Source organism: Dermacentor albipictus, chromosome 6 (assembly GCF_038994185.2).
Source record: "Dermacentor albipictus isolate Rhodes 1998 colony chromosome 6, USDA_Dalb.pri_finalv2, whole genome shotgun sequence".
Taxonomy (NCBI): Eukaryota; Metazoa; Arthropoda; class Arachnida; order Ixodida; family Ixodidae; genus Dermacentor; species Dermacentor albipictus.
The window spans coordinates 90183961-90200890 of record NC_091826.1 but is presented as its reverse complement, the minus strand read 5'-3'; the positions used below and the strand labels follow the sequence as shown (position 1 = coordinate 90200890).

The 16930-nt window shown below is 46.6% G+C and overlaps 1 protein-coding gene across 2 annotated transcripts in view; it reads right to left on the bottom strand.

The window, feature by feature from the left end:
- LOC135912374 (uncharacterized) overlaps positions 1-16930 on the bottom strand; it is a 179125-nt gene that overhangs the window by 105382 nt on the left and 56813 nt on the right. Inside the window, exon 4 of one of the 2 annotated variants that reach the window (XM_070541018.1) lies at positions 3704-3732. The exons of the other annotated variant lie outside the window; for it this stretch is intronic. Within the exon in view, the coding sequence (XP_070397119.1) occupies positions 3705-3732 (28 nt within the window). The 3' untranslated portion in view covers position 3704. The remainder of the gene's footprint in view (positions 1-3703; positions 3733-16930) is intronic. 2 annotated transcript variants of the gene reach the window in all.

The following is a 16930-nucleotide window of genomic DNA, read 5'->3' as shown; positions in this document are numbered from 1 at the left end:
TGGGAACTTCATTTGAATGTCTCCTGAGGTTCGAGCGAAGCGCGCTCCACACAGAGTTCCCTCCGAATAGTGCGACACATACAGAGCTGCTATTGTCTCCTGAAGCTGCAAGCTGAGCTGTTTAGCAAGCATGTGATTGGTAAGCGTGGCACATGAGTTAGCGTAAGCTAAGTTCACCTGGCTCAAATATGCTTTGTGTGGCTACAAAAATTTAATTTCAAATAAATATTGCTGTTTAAATGAAATATTTCGCAATAATTGCGCATGATTGAAAAGAAAATGTAAGTGCACATTCACACTGGCGACTCGCCGAGGTCACGCGACCAAGATCGCACAGCGGCCGGTCGCATAAGTGACACGGTGGCAATAACCGTTCTGCAAGATAAGTGACTGCTTCGGGTCAGTGGCTCGCTGCTCGATTGCTGGTGTAAATGAAGAGAAAAATTCCGACGCCTTGGTGTGCCCTGAAAGCACTGTTTGCTTGTAAATTGAGAAAGAAATATGTCACATTAACGCTTGAAGCAAAGTAGTATGCGAAGATTAGGCTAATTCGCGTAGGCATCGTGATTTCCATGGTAGGTTATAGATGGCCGGACAGAAGTTATCACACGTAAAGTTTGAAGTAAACGTCGTTCGTTTGGATACAAAAACAGGATGAAACGCAAGCACGTTCCCAATTACTGCCCGAGTCTTGGAGCTAGGCCAGCGTGCCACCGTGGGCTCTTGTATGTAGGCGTTCATTCGTGGACTCTCGTACAAGTGCTCTTTACACGCAGGCTGTAACGCGGTTATATTTGAAGTGCGCATGCTGTGGTGTCCACGCAACGAACAAAAAAATAAAAATAAATAAGAACAACTTAATGGCAGCTTCGCCCGGAAGACGAAGCACTCCCCGCGACAGCAAGCTTTAGAGCTGCCCGTATGTTCCTCAGACGGTATTCAAAGGATACGCCGGTGGGAAATGTGCGAGCGACGCGGCACGTTACACAATTCCTACTGGATCGAAGGACCAGCGTCCTGCATGCTACGAGACGCCTAGTGACGCAGGAGTGACGAAAGGCGCCGCTAGCCCTGTTGCAGGCGCTCGACGTTCATGGCGCACGAGCCGATACTTACAAGAAGCTGCCGTCAGCCAAAAATGCACTAAGCTTCTCAAAGCTCTGGCGTGCGTACGTAAACATTTCAGGGTGTTCAATTCCACCTCACGAAGCATGCACCTGTGGTCTAATAATTACAGAACTGGAGCTTTGTTTTGGAGGTACCGTGATCGAATACAGTCGGTGGGTACTTTTATTTACGTAGTAGTGTACACATATGAGCATACTGCCGCACTGTAGCCATGGTGAAGAGCCATGTGGTACCATAAACTTGAGTGAAACGCTTGATTGTCAGCATACAGCCGGGGTACTACGACGATGGCCACGGAGAAAATTCGGCTTGAGTGTACACATCGCTGCTAACACAATATTAAATTACAAGCTAATCTATCGGTTACCTCACTCACCATCCTCCGCGGCTTTGCGTTAGCCTTATCATGAGACAAATCGAAGTCCTGCAACAGGACTTGCTGCATTCCACATGGCGCCCACGTTTCTAGATGCGTGGCAGGTGTCAGGATGCTATTTCTGTTGCTCAGCAACTGTGGCCTCGTGTGCGGCATCGCACCAATCATGCCACTTCCACGTATGGTTGCAGTGCTGTCTGAGGAGCTGAAGCACAAGGCTAACCCAGCTATGCCGCAGTTGGTTCACCCTTAAAACCATAATGGCAGAATCTTAAAAGGTGTCCGAGGGCTGCAGAGGCCTGGCGTGATGGGCAAGGAGTCTTAACAAGCGCCGCTTACCCATTTCCTGGACAGAATGTTTGAATGCGCATGCGCGTAGGCTATATCAAGTGTTTAGCTGTTGCTGCGGGCAGAAACGACGCAGCGACTTCGCAAGACGCATGAGAGTGTAAGTGATCTATTGGAAGAGATGGGAGCCACACCGTGTCGTGGGGCAAAGTAATATTTTGCTGTATTTCTGGTGCCTGCACTGCAGTGTTTTCTGCAACGTTCTTTATTACCGTTAAAGAATACTAATGCAAATCTAACCCAGGTGTTTAATTTGAGAAGCTTTAAAACGATTAATAAAATGCTCGGCAATTGGTTTTATTCTGCTGAGCACATTGCGCTGTAGCGATTACCCTACTTGCAAGATTACACCGCGCCACGGATTATAACGCGCAGTGACATTACCGCCCAAGTATATAAAAAAATACTTGATGACTGTTCTACCGCGCAAATCAAGCAACAAGTCCTGAATTAACTCTCACGGTGTCGAAACGACCTTAAAAAACATACAAATGCATACAGACACGCAAAAAGCTCAATCTTAGTGGCTAGTCCCAATCGCAGTCCGACGGCACCTCCTTCTCGCTGTCTGCGGACCACAGAAATTCATCTGCAGTTCAATTTGGTGCATTAGAAAAGCCACACTTCTTGAAGGCCCGCGCAAACATCGTCTGCCGGAGGGCATTCCATGCACTCTGGATCCACCTTGCGATGTCTGGAGGCATCGATTTCTTCAGACTACTCGTTTCATGGCATTGCGGCTAGCTAGCTTCAATTAAATTTTTCAGTTAGAATTAGTTTTGTCCTTGATTTTGAGTAGAATTCGTTAAGATCGTAACACGCATGCAAATTTGAACGCACCTTTTATTCAAAAGAGGTGAGCGCTAGAATCATGCAAAGACGTGCTTGTCTGCCCATCCCGAATGTGAGATGCGGAGACCCGCACCAGATGACCCACATGACCCCGAAAATACAGTTCCTTTGTGACTGGTCCCTCTCTCGATGACACTCTATCCAGGGTCGGTGCGCCGACTACAGTGGTTTGATATTGGAGATGTGGCAACAGTCATCACCATCAGCCTATTTTATGTACACTGCAGGACAAAGGCCTCTCCCTGCAATCTCCCATTATCCCTGTTCTGCGCCAACCGATTCCAACTAGTGCCCGTGAATTTCCTCATTTCATTGTCTCACCTAGTCTTCTGCTGTCCCCGATTGCGCTTCACTTCTCTTCGCATCTACTTTGCAACACTCCCCGTAATAGCCCAACGTGTATCTTATCTGCATTACATGACCTGCCCAGCTCCATTTTTTTCTCTGAATGTCACTTAGAATATCGGCTGTACCCGGTCGCTCTCCGATCCAAACCGCTCTTTTCCTGTCCCTTAACGTTATGCCTAGCATTTTTCGATCGAGGCACGTACCCAGGATCTTTTTCGGAAGGGGGAGGGAGGGGGGGGGGGGGAGGGGGGGACGGGGGGGTGCCCAACCCAAGGCAACGTTTCTATGCAAATGAGGGGTGTACATTTACTAGTACAAATGTGAATAACGCCCACCATTCGCCATAAAAACGCATAAACCCACAAAAGAAAAATTAAATAAGGCATATTTTATGGTATGTCTGTGGATACACCTCTCGTTGGCAAACAAAGAACCACGTCAAATGAACCCGCGCAGAAAGAACACTGCCAAGAGCAAGTAAAGAAGCCCCGAGAGTGTAAAGATAACTTTATCAGAATAGAACTTAAAAAAAAGCAGCAGTAGACAACAAAGGCACACGGACTGCGCGTAGTTGTTACTCCGCCAGCCAATCACAGCAGCAAACAAAATCGTCGTCATGCGACCTTTTCAAAATGGCGTCATACTTGATACCTCAGGAGCGTCTGCTGTTCTTGAAGAGTCTTTTCATCGGCGGAAGCAATGAGTTGTGCAGCAGACATGGACAAAATGTAAGGAGTCTGAGCATTTCACTCTGCAAAAGTCTGCGGTGCAGTTCATTTCACTGCTGAACCCGTTTTACTCATGAAACTTCACTGCCAACTGAAGTTAAACTTCACAACAGATAGCTCTAGCGAAGCAAGCATGTTATTTCAGTTCAATAAAGAATTAGGCATTCGCCATTCCACTATAATAGGCGAGGGGAAAGGTATAAAATTACGCGCTACTAATTTCATTGTTGTAGTTACCGCCTTATTTGGGTAACAGAACAAGTTTGAAGTACGAATTATTTGCGGCCTCGCGGAGGAACAGTGGCTGGCCGTTATGAGGGCGTGGGAGGGGCTTCATTGCAGACGCAAGTTGTATCCGAGTATAGTAGCGTTTTTTGAATTAGCTTTGAAATAATTGTACAGAAATATATATTCGTGGAACAATCACCGTTCTTTTGGATCCCTCGTTTACTGCTTTGAGAGAAGTGCCACAACCGACTGGTATTGTTATTTGGGAAGTTACGTAACGATGCGTGGCCGCCAGTCGCGTACAACCGCATATGCCGCAGGAAGCTGCGATTCTGCAGGTACTGCGCCCACCGCGGAAGGTTAGAAAAACACTTACATAAGCACAGCAGAGAAGTGGCTACGTTAGGTGGCTGGAATGATAACTGTAGAAGAGTCATTAACACACGCAATTGTCCTCCACTTACGAGGGCGTTACGACTGCTTGCTCTTTATATGAAAGATGATGATTAAAATGTTTTCACTCATAAATAAATAAACAACGGTTAAAATTAGTAATTCTCGCTTTTCTTTCCTGTTTGGCTGTTGCCTTGGCTCTCTCCCTTAGTAGATCGCTTAATTTGTCACCTCCTTGCTACTCTTCTTTCCAATTGCCCATTTTGCACGAAAGTGCTGTACAATTAGGGAAAAACCAGACGACGTAACAGGTGACAGTCATATTGCTGAAGAGTTTAACGGTTATTGTAGGGTTTGATGATGGACGCTGTCTCGCATTATTTTATTTTCACCTTATCTAACCCATATCGCAGGTATGTGTTCTGAGGATCTCTCAGCGTCGCGGCGAGCCGTCACTCGAGGAAACAATGAAACGAAAAGAAAAGTTAACCGCAATTGGCATTTTCTGTGGTCGCAACTCGTTCCACGTGCATACAGACCAGCTGGCCACGAAATGAATACGTTTCCTCGTCCCTGGATCGGTCTAAACAAAGAAGGTTGAATTAAGAAGCAACAACGAAGCGCGTGACCGTTGAATAGATGGCGACAACTGAATGCATCTCGATTTAATCGCGCGGGCGCCGAATTGATGAGGAAACTGGCCTTCACATCCCAGGAGACGCCGATAACTACCGCCATCCAAAAGTAGTGAGAAACGCAGCAAAATGTTGACCGCCGAATAGCTGTCAAGTCTCAACATTGATTTGGCGGCGCTTTAATATGTGTGAGAAGTGGTGGCGTCGGCGGGGAGGGGGGTATGCATCTTAAATTTGGGGAGGGCCCTTGGGTCCCCCCCTTGGGTAGGTGCCTGCTTCGATCCATTGGTGTTTGCGCGGTCCTTAACTTGCTTTTGAGCTTCTTTGTCAATCTCCAAGTTTCTACCCCATATGTCAGCACCGGAATAATGCACTGATTGTACACCTTCCTCTTCAATGATAATGGTAATATTCCAATCAGGAGCTGACAATGTCTGCCGTATGCGCTCCAACTCATTTTTATTAATCTGTGAATTCTCTTCCATGATGAGGGTTCCCTGTGAATAATTGAGTTAGGAAAATGTACTCCTTCACAGACTCCAAGGGCTGACTGGCGATCCTGAACTCTTTTTTGCTGGCCCGGCTAGTGATCATTATTTTTGTCTTCTGCATATTAATGTTCAACACCATTCTTAGACTTTCTTTGTTAAGGTCCTTAATCATTTGTTGTAACTCGTCTGCAGTACTGCTGAATAGAACGATGTCATGTGCGAACCGATAGTTCCTGAGATATTCGCCGTTGATCCTTCTCCTATGCCTTCCCAGTTTAATAACTTGAATACTTCTTCCAAGTATGCATTGAACAGCCTTGGAGAGATTGTGTCTCCTTGCCTGACCCCTTTCTTTATAGGCATCTTCCTATTTTTCGTGTGCAGAATTAAGTTAACTGTGGAATCTCTACAGATGTCTTCCAAGATATTTATGTAAGCGGTCTCTACTCCTTGATTATGTAATGCATCTATGACTGCTGGTATCTCCGCTGAATCAAATTCCTTTTCACCATACTTGAAAGCCATATAGAGAGGCTGATTGTAGTTTGCGGGTTTCTCTGTTACCTCAATGATCACATGGATGTGATCAATCGTAGTGTATCCCTTCCTGAAGCCAGCCTGTTCCCTTGGTTGACTAAGGCCTAGTGTTGCGTTTATTCTATTGCAAATTATCTTGGTAAACATTTTATATAACACTCGGAGTAAGGTAATAGGCCTATCATTTTTCAATTCTTTATTGTCTCCCTTTCTGTGAAGCAGCGTAATGTTTGCATTGTTCCTGTTTTCTGGGACCTTTGAAGTCGACAGACACGTCCGTACAGACACGTACAGGGACGTTTGCAGGAAGATGGCAGGACTATTGCACACGATTCAGCCTAACTCTCTCCCTATAGAATTTTCCCTCACAACGTATGAAGGGGCCTTTTGTGGGAACATATGTGACTCAAATAGAGCACCGCTCTAATATTGAGAACATGAACTGGAACGTAATTGTAGAAACTGTCGGTGAAACTTTGCTCCGTGAAAAAATACCAGATTTGAGTTATCAGTGCCGCTATAGGACTTGCAGACAAATCCATATCCAGGGTTTATTGGTAAAAAATATTTGACCCGTATTGAATGAAGTTTTTCGATGAACAACGTATGTCCTGGAAATCGGAGCCGGTAATCTCCTTGCGCTACCTGCATCGTGTAGAATGCTTTCTGCTAGCAATAAGAATTAGCCTGCTTAACACGTAATAAGTCTGAAAAATGCATAAAGTACTTCAGATTTAATGTGTGAAGGCCAATGAAGGTACGAAGCTCGTGTTATAACACCACCGTTATTTGAAAGATGGAAGGGAACAAACCGGAACTACACAGCATTAAAGGGGGGGGGGGGGCAATTTCCAGAAACTTTGTTTGTGGCAGGTACGCTAACCCTAATACACGACTTGGACTACTACAACAGGAAAACCCTACTTCTACGGTAAAGTGAGATACACAAAGGAATAAGCAAAATATTAGGTGTTTAGCTAATTGAACTAAGTGGCATAATGTAGTTTCAGAATGGTAGCCCGTGACATTGCAAGGCGTATCTTCCTGTAATGAACGAATTCCAATTCAACTATGTTACCAAAAGAAGGAGTGAAACGAAGTTTTGAGATTTGTATCCAAAGTCTGCGACGAAATACATCGATATTCCAGTTACTCCTAAGACTTATTCCATAAAACCGCTATTTATTGAAGGGATTGCACCATTTATCAAGGATCTGATTTTTCTCGCAGTTGACGGCACATGATTCGAGTTCAAGTGGTTCCATTTGCAAAGCCAGCAAGAAGTTTTTAAAACAATACTTTTTTTTGTTTGCGTAGCCTGCTCTCTAAACTATGTACGGGCAAGACTCATTACTAGACGCGATGGCAATTACATGCCTGTAGAAAGAAGAAACAAAGCGCATCGGGATTATAACTAATAGCAATCATCGACATATAATCTGTCCCATAAGTTTTTCTTTTCTTGTTGATCTCAAATATCAGGTGCTTTCTAAAGGCGCAATCTATGCTGTCTGTGCGACAGTTAAAAACGCACATTGTTGCATGGCTACGTCGTGGTAAAGAATGCTGACAACGGGGTCACGACTCCGGCTCACCTTGTGACGCTGCACGAAGTGACGCTGCACGAAGGCACGCAGTGTCACTATTCAACTCTCGCCAACTGGCAATATGACAGCAATTATTCCTTGACACAAAGAAAAGCTAGCAGAAGCGTATCAAATACGCGAAGTATTCTCTTTGCCAGTTTAAGATGAGGATGGCTACATGGGCTTGTTGGTATGGCCTCTTTTAATATATTGTAGCGCAATATTATTACGATGTCATCGAGTGATGCTCAAGAGACGAGCCGCTGCGAGAACGACGATGAAGTTCGTCTGTGCTCTTGGCTCGAGCAACTGTCGGCCTGGCTCTCTGGCTCTAGTGTAAATAGGCTCTAAATAGCCTCATTCGTCTGTGTCTTTCCACGCGTAATATTTTGGTGGTTAGCGATCCCCGTCCTTGCCATGGATCTTCGAAGTGGTCGGCACATCGAGCTAGTCACCATGCCTCCCGGTGACGAGCCCGACTCTGCAATGGCTTCGGCTTGTACGACTGCTCCAATCGTCACGGTTGCCCCACATCGCGACCCTGGTGTGTTCTCTGGCATGGAGGGACACGACGTTGACGAATGAATCAAGCTCTATGAACACGCCAGTGCTAATAACAGGTGGGACCCAACAATTGTACTCGCCAATGTCATCTTTTATCTCGGCGGCACCTCACGCATGTGGCGCCAAACGCATGACGACGAGGTAACCAGCTGGGACAGTTTCAAAGAAAAGCTAATGTTCAGCGACCCCATCGGGCGCTAGGTTGCCGCGAGAAAGGCTCTTGCGTCATCTACAGAGCCATGTGTTTCATACATCCTCGACGTCTTGGCTCTATGCCACAAAGCTGACGAGATGTCCGAAGCAGATAAAGTGGCACATGTGCTAAAACGGACCGCTGACGACGCTCTCAATTTGCCTGTTTTCGGCAACGCCTCGACTATCGACGCCATCATAAAAGAATGCCGTCGCTTAGAACAAGCTAAGAGCCACCGTATATGACACCACATCACGTGGCTACCCAACACTGCTGCTACGTCGACATGTGAGGGTCGAGCGCGTCAGACCGCCACCTGTGACGACGTAACCCGTATTATTTGCCGCGAACTCGAGGCCACCTGTTCGCCAGCTTTCTCCGCGACGCTTCCCGATCCACCAGCAACCACGAGTGCGATGATTCAGGCCGTTGTACGACAGGAATTTGAGAACATGGGTCTGAACATGAGAGTTCCACGTCTCAACCCAGCGTTCCCCAGTTCTCTAGCGGCCCTCCTTGTTCCCGCCACTCCCTTTCTGCCACATCTCGCCGCAACCCGTCCGATTGGCGTACCCATGATGACCAGTCGCTCTGCTTCCACTGCTGTCGCATCGGCCACGTCGCTCGTCACTGCCGCAACCGATGCCTACCACCTCCTCGGACATACACCGCTGCCTATTTCCGCACCTTTGGACCTTCTGTTCCCTATACCACCCGCCATAAACCCACTGCTGCTGATGCTCCTGCTCCGAACCTTTGCTACAGCTGCTCGCCCTCACCTCGACGCCATCAGTCTCGTTCGCCCCAACCCGGTCGCTTCTCTTCACGGCCTATCGCCGCGAGAACGACGATGAAGTTGGTCTGTGCCCTTGGCGCGAGCGAGTGTCGGCCTGGCTGTCTGGTTCCACTGTATATAGTCGGTAAATCGCCTCTTTCGTGTGTCTCTCCACACTTAACAATATGAACAACAGGCACACCGAGATGCTTATTGGAGAAACACACCGCGCTTTGTGTCGATTGTGCCTTTCTGTGTCCCTATCGCTCAGCTTTCGCTACAACAAAGTAGAAGCAGTTCTCGGTTGCATTGAGCTACAGTGATTGCTTGACATTTAATTCGTCAAGCGACTTCACAAATAAATTTTACGACCTAATTACATTTATGGATAAAAGCATGATCGCCTCCCCCAACGCGGTATACAACCTCCCCATTCACAACACAATCAAAAGCTATGTTCTGAGCATTAGACAGTAGATTTAAATTAAGAAAACAGTGCATTTTTACAGAATGTTTGAAGGTCCGATTGCAAAACTCCTGTATATCAATCTTAGATTCTGTTTCAAGTGAGTATACCTTGCAATTTCAGGCAGCGCAAATTTACAGAACTGCAATTGGCAACTAGATTTTTGCCGCCTGTATATCTTTTTGGCGGTGCAAATAGAAGCACATGCGGATTAGTACGAAGTAGAACCACGTTTACAGAGTCTGACTGTACGTGCCACATATTTATTTTTACCGATAGATTAACGATATATTACCAAGATGTACCAACATATCATCAAGGGCAGGAGTGACGTAAGAATTTGGAAGAGCTTTGGAAGAGATACAGAGAAGGACGAAACTGGGATGAGTTGGACTTAATGCAACTGTCAGACGACCGGATATACAATTCGTACACAAAGTAGTAACTGCGTGCGCCGCTTTTGGACCATCTGTACTGCCAGCACGAAGTTACTGAACAAGAAAAACCTCTATCATGAATGGGAACTGGGTTCTCAGACAAGTTCAACGAGAAGCCGGCATTCTTCGTATCTCTTTCGGCTGAAAAAGCCTCAGAAATGATTGGACATTTTTCTCATTCCTAAATTTTTCACAGCCCTCTTGTGAGAAAGGGCAGGCCGCAGTCTTCCGGCTCTGCTACTTCCTATTCGGGTTCATGTTTCAGGTAGCGATAGTATCGTATACGTCACCGCAGACGGCGTGTATCGCCTAGCTCTTATGAATGCTACCATGTTCAGGCACGTCACCCTATCGTATTGCCTGCCTTCCGTAAGCCCAGCCTGGACCGCGCAGGCGGTGCGTTTGTCTGCCCGATAGAATGGGTAGACCATAGATAACAATGCTCTCACTTTACGTGAGACCTATTAGCACTATCTCGACCCACACGCATTCTTATTGAAGCAAAACCCGATTACATATTTAGTGTGTGCTTGCGAAAACCACCAACCAAACAAACCAAAAAGTTGAGCCTAAGTATGAGAGAAAGTACGAGAGCCAAAAACCCAGTACACAATATCGCTAGTTTCGTTCGAAATAATGAAAATTTGTTTAGTTACGTCGTATAGCTAATAACGACTGAAAGTTTTCAGCTGCTCACAATTAGCCCACGTCAGACAAAGCAGAAATTAATTCTACTGAGCATTGCCAACAAAAAAAAAAGGAATTTCCATCTGGACTAGGAAATGAATACCTGGAGAGCGCCGTGAACCAAGTGTGAAAAGTTACATCTGGTGACGCTATGAGACGTCTGCCAGGTTCTGCTCCACAAGACGCACAATCCCCTTGTTAATTAAAAGAGAACAGCTAGGAAAGCCTGCAGTGCCATGCGACGCCAAGAAGCTATTTTATTTCTGGAGCGTCGTTGTCACAGTTACGCCAACTGGAACGATATCTTTAACCACGTAAAAAGTCTAGTTTCAAACAGCGGCTACAGAACAGCCGCCATACAAAATTTCGCGCTAGAGTGCGACAACTTTAGGTAAGAGAGCTTTTCAACAATAAAGCTGAAATGAAACGCCAGAATTACTGCTCGAAAGAAGTACCGCATCACCGAAACGGGGAGAACCAGTGCTGCTCCCTGGGGATGGCCACCAGATTGAGGCTGCCACCGGTGGGTGTCCCCACCACGCCGAAATATCTGGTCACGTGCGGCCATTTGCACCTCATCCTATAACTGCATCCTGGACGTATCGTTGTGTTGGGTACTGTATAATGGTTTACCACAAAAAAAATGTTTGCCTGCCCTTCAGCCTTACGAACATTGCGTCAATAAATACTACTTGTTTATAAACGATGTTATAACTGAATACGAGTTTATAACGAGTTGATAGATTAATACACCTGAATTAGAAGAGCACATTCCCTCCCCCCACCCCCTCTAACGCCGGTAAGTAAATCAGACCAAACGAGGTGATATAGGAAGTATAGGAATGCATATAACTTTTTAACTCTTCTTGCGTTTCATTCTATAAAGACCAGTGTTTTCTGCTTTGCACAAGGAATCCCAGAATGCAAGTATCTGGCTTAATAAGTCTAAGAACAACAATTTCGGTCGTGTAGACCTTACTAAACAAATTAATGGTCTGGAGAACTATATGTACCTTAGGTAATAGAGCAAAAAAGCTTAATTTGCAATCTACTTGTGGTGCGTTCATTATAAATTGGTTTGTTTTGCGCACAAGACAATGCAAAACAAAGCCACTAAGCAACCAATGTAGCCATGCCTCAAATCAATACTGCTGAGTAAGGTGCCGCCATGAAGGCTATGGAATATATCACACCGCCAGTCCAGCTTTACGCTTACGCCAATGAAGCACAAGAGCTTTCGCCTGCGTTCTCTAACGCCTGCTAGGAAACAACAACATTGAAAAAGAGTCTGTTTTCTGCATTTGTAGCGGCAGAAAAATGCCAAAATATGGAGAAAGTAAAACATATACTGTAACAAGGAGATTAAGCTCTATGTAACTTCATCGAAGGCAAGAAACAAAAAAAGACATTCAGTCTTCCAGAATTCTTCCTGATATATCAACCAGTGCTCAGAATAGCCCCGAAGGCCCATTATCGCTACATATACAAAGCGGTTTGTTGCTTCGGAAGAACCACAGACGGTGTCTTGCTTGCCCGAATGCCAAGAAATGCATGTTCAATTACATGTAGCTACGCCCAAGCAAATACCGATGAACCTACAACACTGAAGGCGGACATGGCAGCAGTACAAAATGTTAGCTTCCTTTAAATTGGGAGGTTCCCGTTCAGTTAGGTCCTTCTATAGATACACTGAAAAATATAGAATGTATCGAGTCATCAGACATCACCGGTAAGCGCTTCACTCAGCTGCTCTCATCAAATGAATCCCCTCAATGTATGACGTATGCACTGAATCCTGGGCAGCTTGTCTGCATATTACGTGAAGGCGTTTCGAGTTCTCGTCTTGACGCAGATCAGTAAGTTGATTAGCTCTACGTCAACTCTCGAGCTTGCTTAACAGCAATAGCTCAGACAGAAAACTTAAACATCGTATTTATGAACCGCATATCATAGCGCAAAAGGACAGAAGGGTTCCTGTCCTTGGGCTTTTTTTCGCTTTACAGGCGCACAGAACAGCGAAAGACGTGGACCTAACAGAATGTCCGTCGCGTTTTTCATGAATATGTTCCATGGTTTTTTCAGTTAAACTTAGTTGCTAGTCGAACGCAGCATCGTTCTTTTTATTTTCTTAGTCCGCGTGTTTTTGAGCTTGTCATTTACGAAGTAATCACATCAACTCGTTAACTTTCGCGTTTCTACCGTACTTTCACATCTTTATGTAATATCAGTGTAAGTCGTGATGTGACATGCACCGATTTCGGCTGTTCGACGTTTGCGCACTGCCACCATTATTAGCGACATGGTTACCTTTAACGAATACTAAATGTTGTCCCTTTTAACACGCTGACAGCCACTATTTAGTACATGCTCCAAACTAGCCTCCATGCCACGACACCGTGCACAGACGCAACAATGTTTGCTGCATTTTGCGCAACCTGCGTTACCCTTAGCCACTTTCTTTTCATGGTTGAAACTTACTTTATTTGCATGATGATGCCTTACAACAGAAATTAAATGCTCCAGTTTTACGTGCCAAAAGCATGATGCGATTATGGGACAAGCGATAGCGGGGCGACCCCAAATTTCGACCATCTGCTGCTCTTTAACGCGCATCCAATGCATGGTACAAGGGTATTTTGCGTTTAATCTGAACGGAAATGTTGCCGCTGCAGCCGGAATCTGGTACCGCGACCGTATGCTTCGCAGCTTAGCTTTAAAGCCATTAAGTAAACCCGGCGTGCATGCCTCAAATCAGCAACAGCGCTGTGTGAAATGCCGCCGTGAAAGCTATGGACCATGTCATACCCACATACCTTCTTTATGTTTATCTTGATAAAATTACAAGAGCTGCTTTTCTTTCACTTGCATGGCACTATAGCCAGCGCTCAGAGAAGTTGAGCCCATGAAATCGCGTTTTGCATCGCACCACCATATCAACTGAGCTGCCGCAAATAAAGGTGGCCACGTCTTTGTAACTAAAAGCAAAAGTTGGCTGTAAGAAACATTGGTGCTTTTCTGTTGCGCTGCTGGTTCCATCTTTGTTGATAGAACATACGAAAGCCATCATCCAACCTGACCCTGGGGCGACGCGGTATACAATCGACACTACGGCGAACGCTGAACACTGCGGCCTTGCAATCCATATCCACTGCTTTGTGTTCCCTTCGTACCAATTTGTGAAACAAGATTTGGCATCAACACATACCTTGTCAGAATAAAATTAGGGGAAATCATCCTGCGAAATCTCAAGAAATTATTACTCGATTGGCAAAACAGAAAACATTAGTACATACGAAAAATACAAAACACACTGAGAAAGGTAAAAAAACAATCACGAGATAAAAGACGAAAATGTTTCGTCTCATTTTCAAAAGCTACGATAAAAAAATGGCTGTGGCTTAGCTAAGGTTAAGCCCAGGATGCGAAGCATACTAGCCTTTATTTTAACGCGAGAGCGTTAAGGAGCTCGTGTCGCAGAAAAGCCGGTGTCGTCGGCGTCGGCTCAGGCGTGCGGCGCTTGCTCACGCGCACATTTCGTTGTCGCGCCGAACGCTGCGTTGCTCGACGCTCACCGCGTCTGATGCGGGGGGCGACGCCGCGATCGACGGCGCGAGTTGGAGCCCCGTTTCTCCTCTGTCGTGACGTCAAGGTGTCACGTGGTATTGAAGGCGACATCGCCGCACCTGAGGAGCTGGGTTGAGCTCTAGTAATATGCTTCGCATAAAAAATTGCGTGTGGAACTTGTGGAAATAAATTACGGCAGGACCCAGTCCATGATGACTGCCGATAGTAATGCGATTAGCCTTCAAGCAATGTAGTGACATTGTACTGCCGAAGTGACGCTTCTATGCGTAGCATAATGCAATCGCTCAGTTCAGCCCTTGGGCGCGGCCGGGCAGCCACCATTGACCTTGAGCGCAACCACTTGACGTGACGTCACGACAGCCGGAGGAAAAGCTGGGCCCCAACTCGCGCGGTCGCGCGCGGCCGCAGCCACCACCTGACTCCCGCTCCTCTCGCTAGGGGCGCTGCGCCGGCGCGTCATACCTTGCCCTCAAAAAATATGGGCTGGGTGGGAATCGAACCAGGGTCTCCGGAGAGTGAGACGGAGACGTTACCACTGAGCCATGACTTTCTTTTTCTTTATTTAACTGAGCCATGACTTCGATGCTTCAAAGCGGCACAAAAGCGCCTCTAGTGAACGTGGTGTTGCCTTAGAAACGAGCTGTTTCTAACCTCCGTATGCAGAGATGCAACTTAAGTCGAAGCACATGCTTGACTTGATCCGAGTGACGCCTATCGGGAACGCGCCGAAGGAAACGCAGTGGGCGTCTTTGGGCACGTTAACGCCAGGCGTCATCTAAATCAAGTCAAGCATGTGCTTCGACTTAAGTTGCATCTCTGCATACGGGGGTAAGGCTCAGGCGTGCGTCGCTTGCTCAGGCGCACATTTCGTTGCCGCGCCGAACGCTGCGTTGCTCGACGCTCACCGCGTCCGATGCGGGGCGCGTAGTCGCTGCGCCGTAGCCCATTGTCTTACACCCCTTGGCGGGTCGACGGGAACGCTATCGCGTTCCACTCTTGAAGGCGAAGCTTAAGCGTCCGCTTTGCAGCTATTATGACGTCATATGGTAGCTACGCAGCCGCGCGCGGCGCAGCAAGGAAAAGCGTGGTTGTGCGGCTAATGCTTCGCAAAAAAAAAAAAAGACCGCGCAATATCCAACGCATTCTTGGCTTAACAAAGCTAAGACTGGCCATTTTTTAATAAAATCTATAGTGGGTCAATCTGGAACTTTCTTTGCTTTGGCTACAAGCGACCAGACCTCTTTTGTATTGATGTCCCTTGCCCAGGTCGCCCATGAGCATAGCGCTATGACCATGATTGCATGAAGACGACGACGTGAGGAGGGTCAAATGACAAAGTACGACCACGATAGAATGATGCATAAGCAATGACTTCGGTGAAATGGCAAAGGCGCCGTGATGACGTCGGCATCACCACCACGAAATTGTTCCGAGATAATGACGATGATATGACGATGACAGCGTAACAAGTGATGGCATGACGACAATGGGGGACAACGAGTCTATGATGATGACGTGACGATGGTATGGCGAAACTTAATGACAGAACTGGGTAATTACGACGATGAGACGACCACGACGACATGAGAATGGTATAAAAACAAGAGATGCATGACAGCCACTGCCTGACGTCCATGCAACTTCGGCATAATCGCAATGAAGGCAGTACGATTGCGATAAAATGACGAAGGAGAAACAAGGTCGATGGAACGAAGAAAGAGGTTTGTTGAGGACGGAATGACGACAATCACGACCGTGTGGCAATGAAGCGTGACTAAGACGCGACGACAGTCGCATGACGAATAACAATATGGAACAACCACGATGGCATGATGAATGTGGGACAACAAACCGATCAGAGTGACCGTATGACAACGGTGACATAACGGCGTTGTAAGGCTAATGGTATTACGAGGTGTTTATGACGACCGTGATGTGACGACGACGGTAGCATAAAGACGGTTTGGCGATGATGGTGCGACGGCGACGGCACTACGGTAGTTAAATGACGAAGCTGCAGGAACGATGATTCATGCATGCATCATCGTTGCAGGAATCACGACAGGCTTCCGACAACTATATGACAACGAATGCATGACGAAGATGGCGTGCCTACGACACCATGACGAGAGTCGGTTGGCAAAGCCAGAATGACGATGGTGCAACAACTATGACGGCAACACGGCACCAGCACACCCTCAGTGGCCCGAAGTATTATTTTGGCTACTGTGTTTGCGTACAAAGCATGACGGCTACGTTACGACCAGAGTCGCATCGCGAAGCTGCAATGAGAATGATGAAACTATCAAGGATCGACTTTCCCACGGACTAAAGAACCTTGCCAACTCGTTTGGCGTTGACATTGTTTTCAGCGCTCCTTACAAGCTGCAACGAATCTGCCAGGCGGTGACCAAATAATGACAAAACGAATAATCAAAAGCGTGTCGGTGCTCGCAAAGAAGACGCCAAGTTCGTAACATGTTAAGTTGTTGTACCGTACATGTTGCCATTAACCTGCGGCCATACTTACGCAGGCCAGACCGGCTGGTGGGTTAATGCCCGTCTAAATAAAA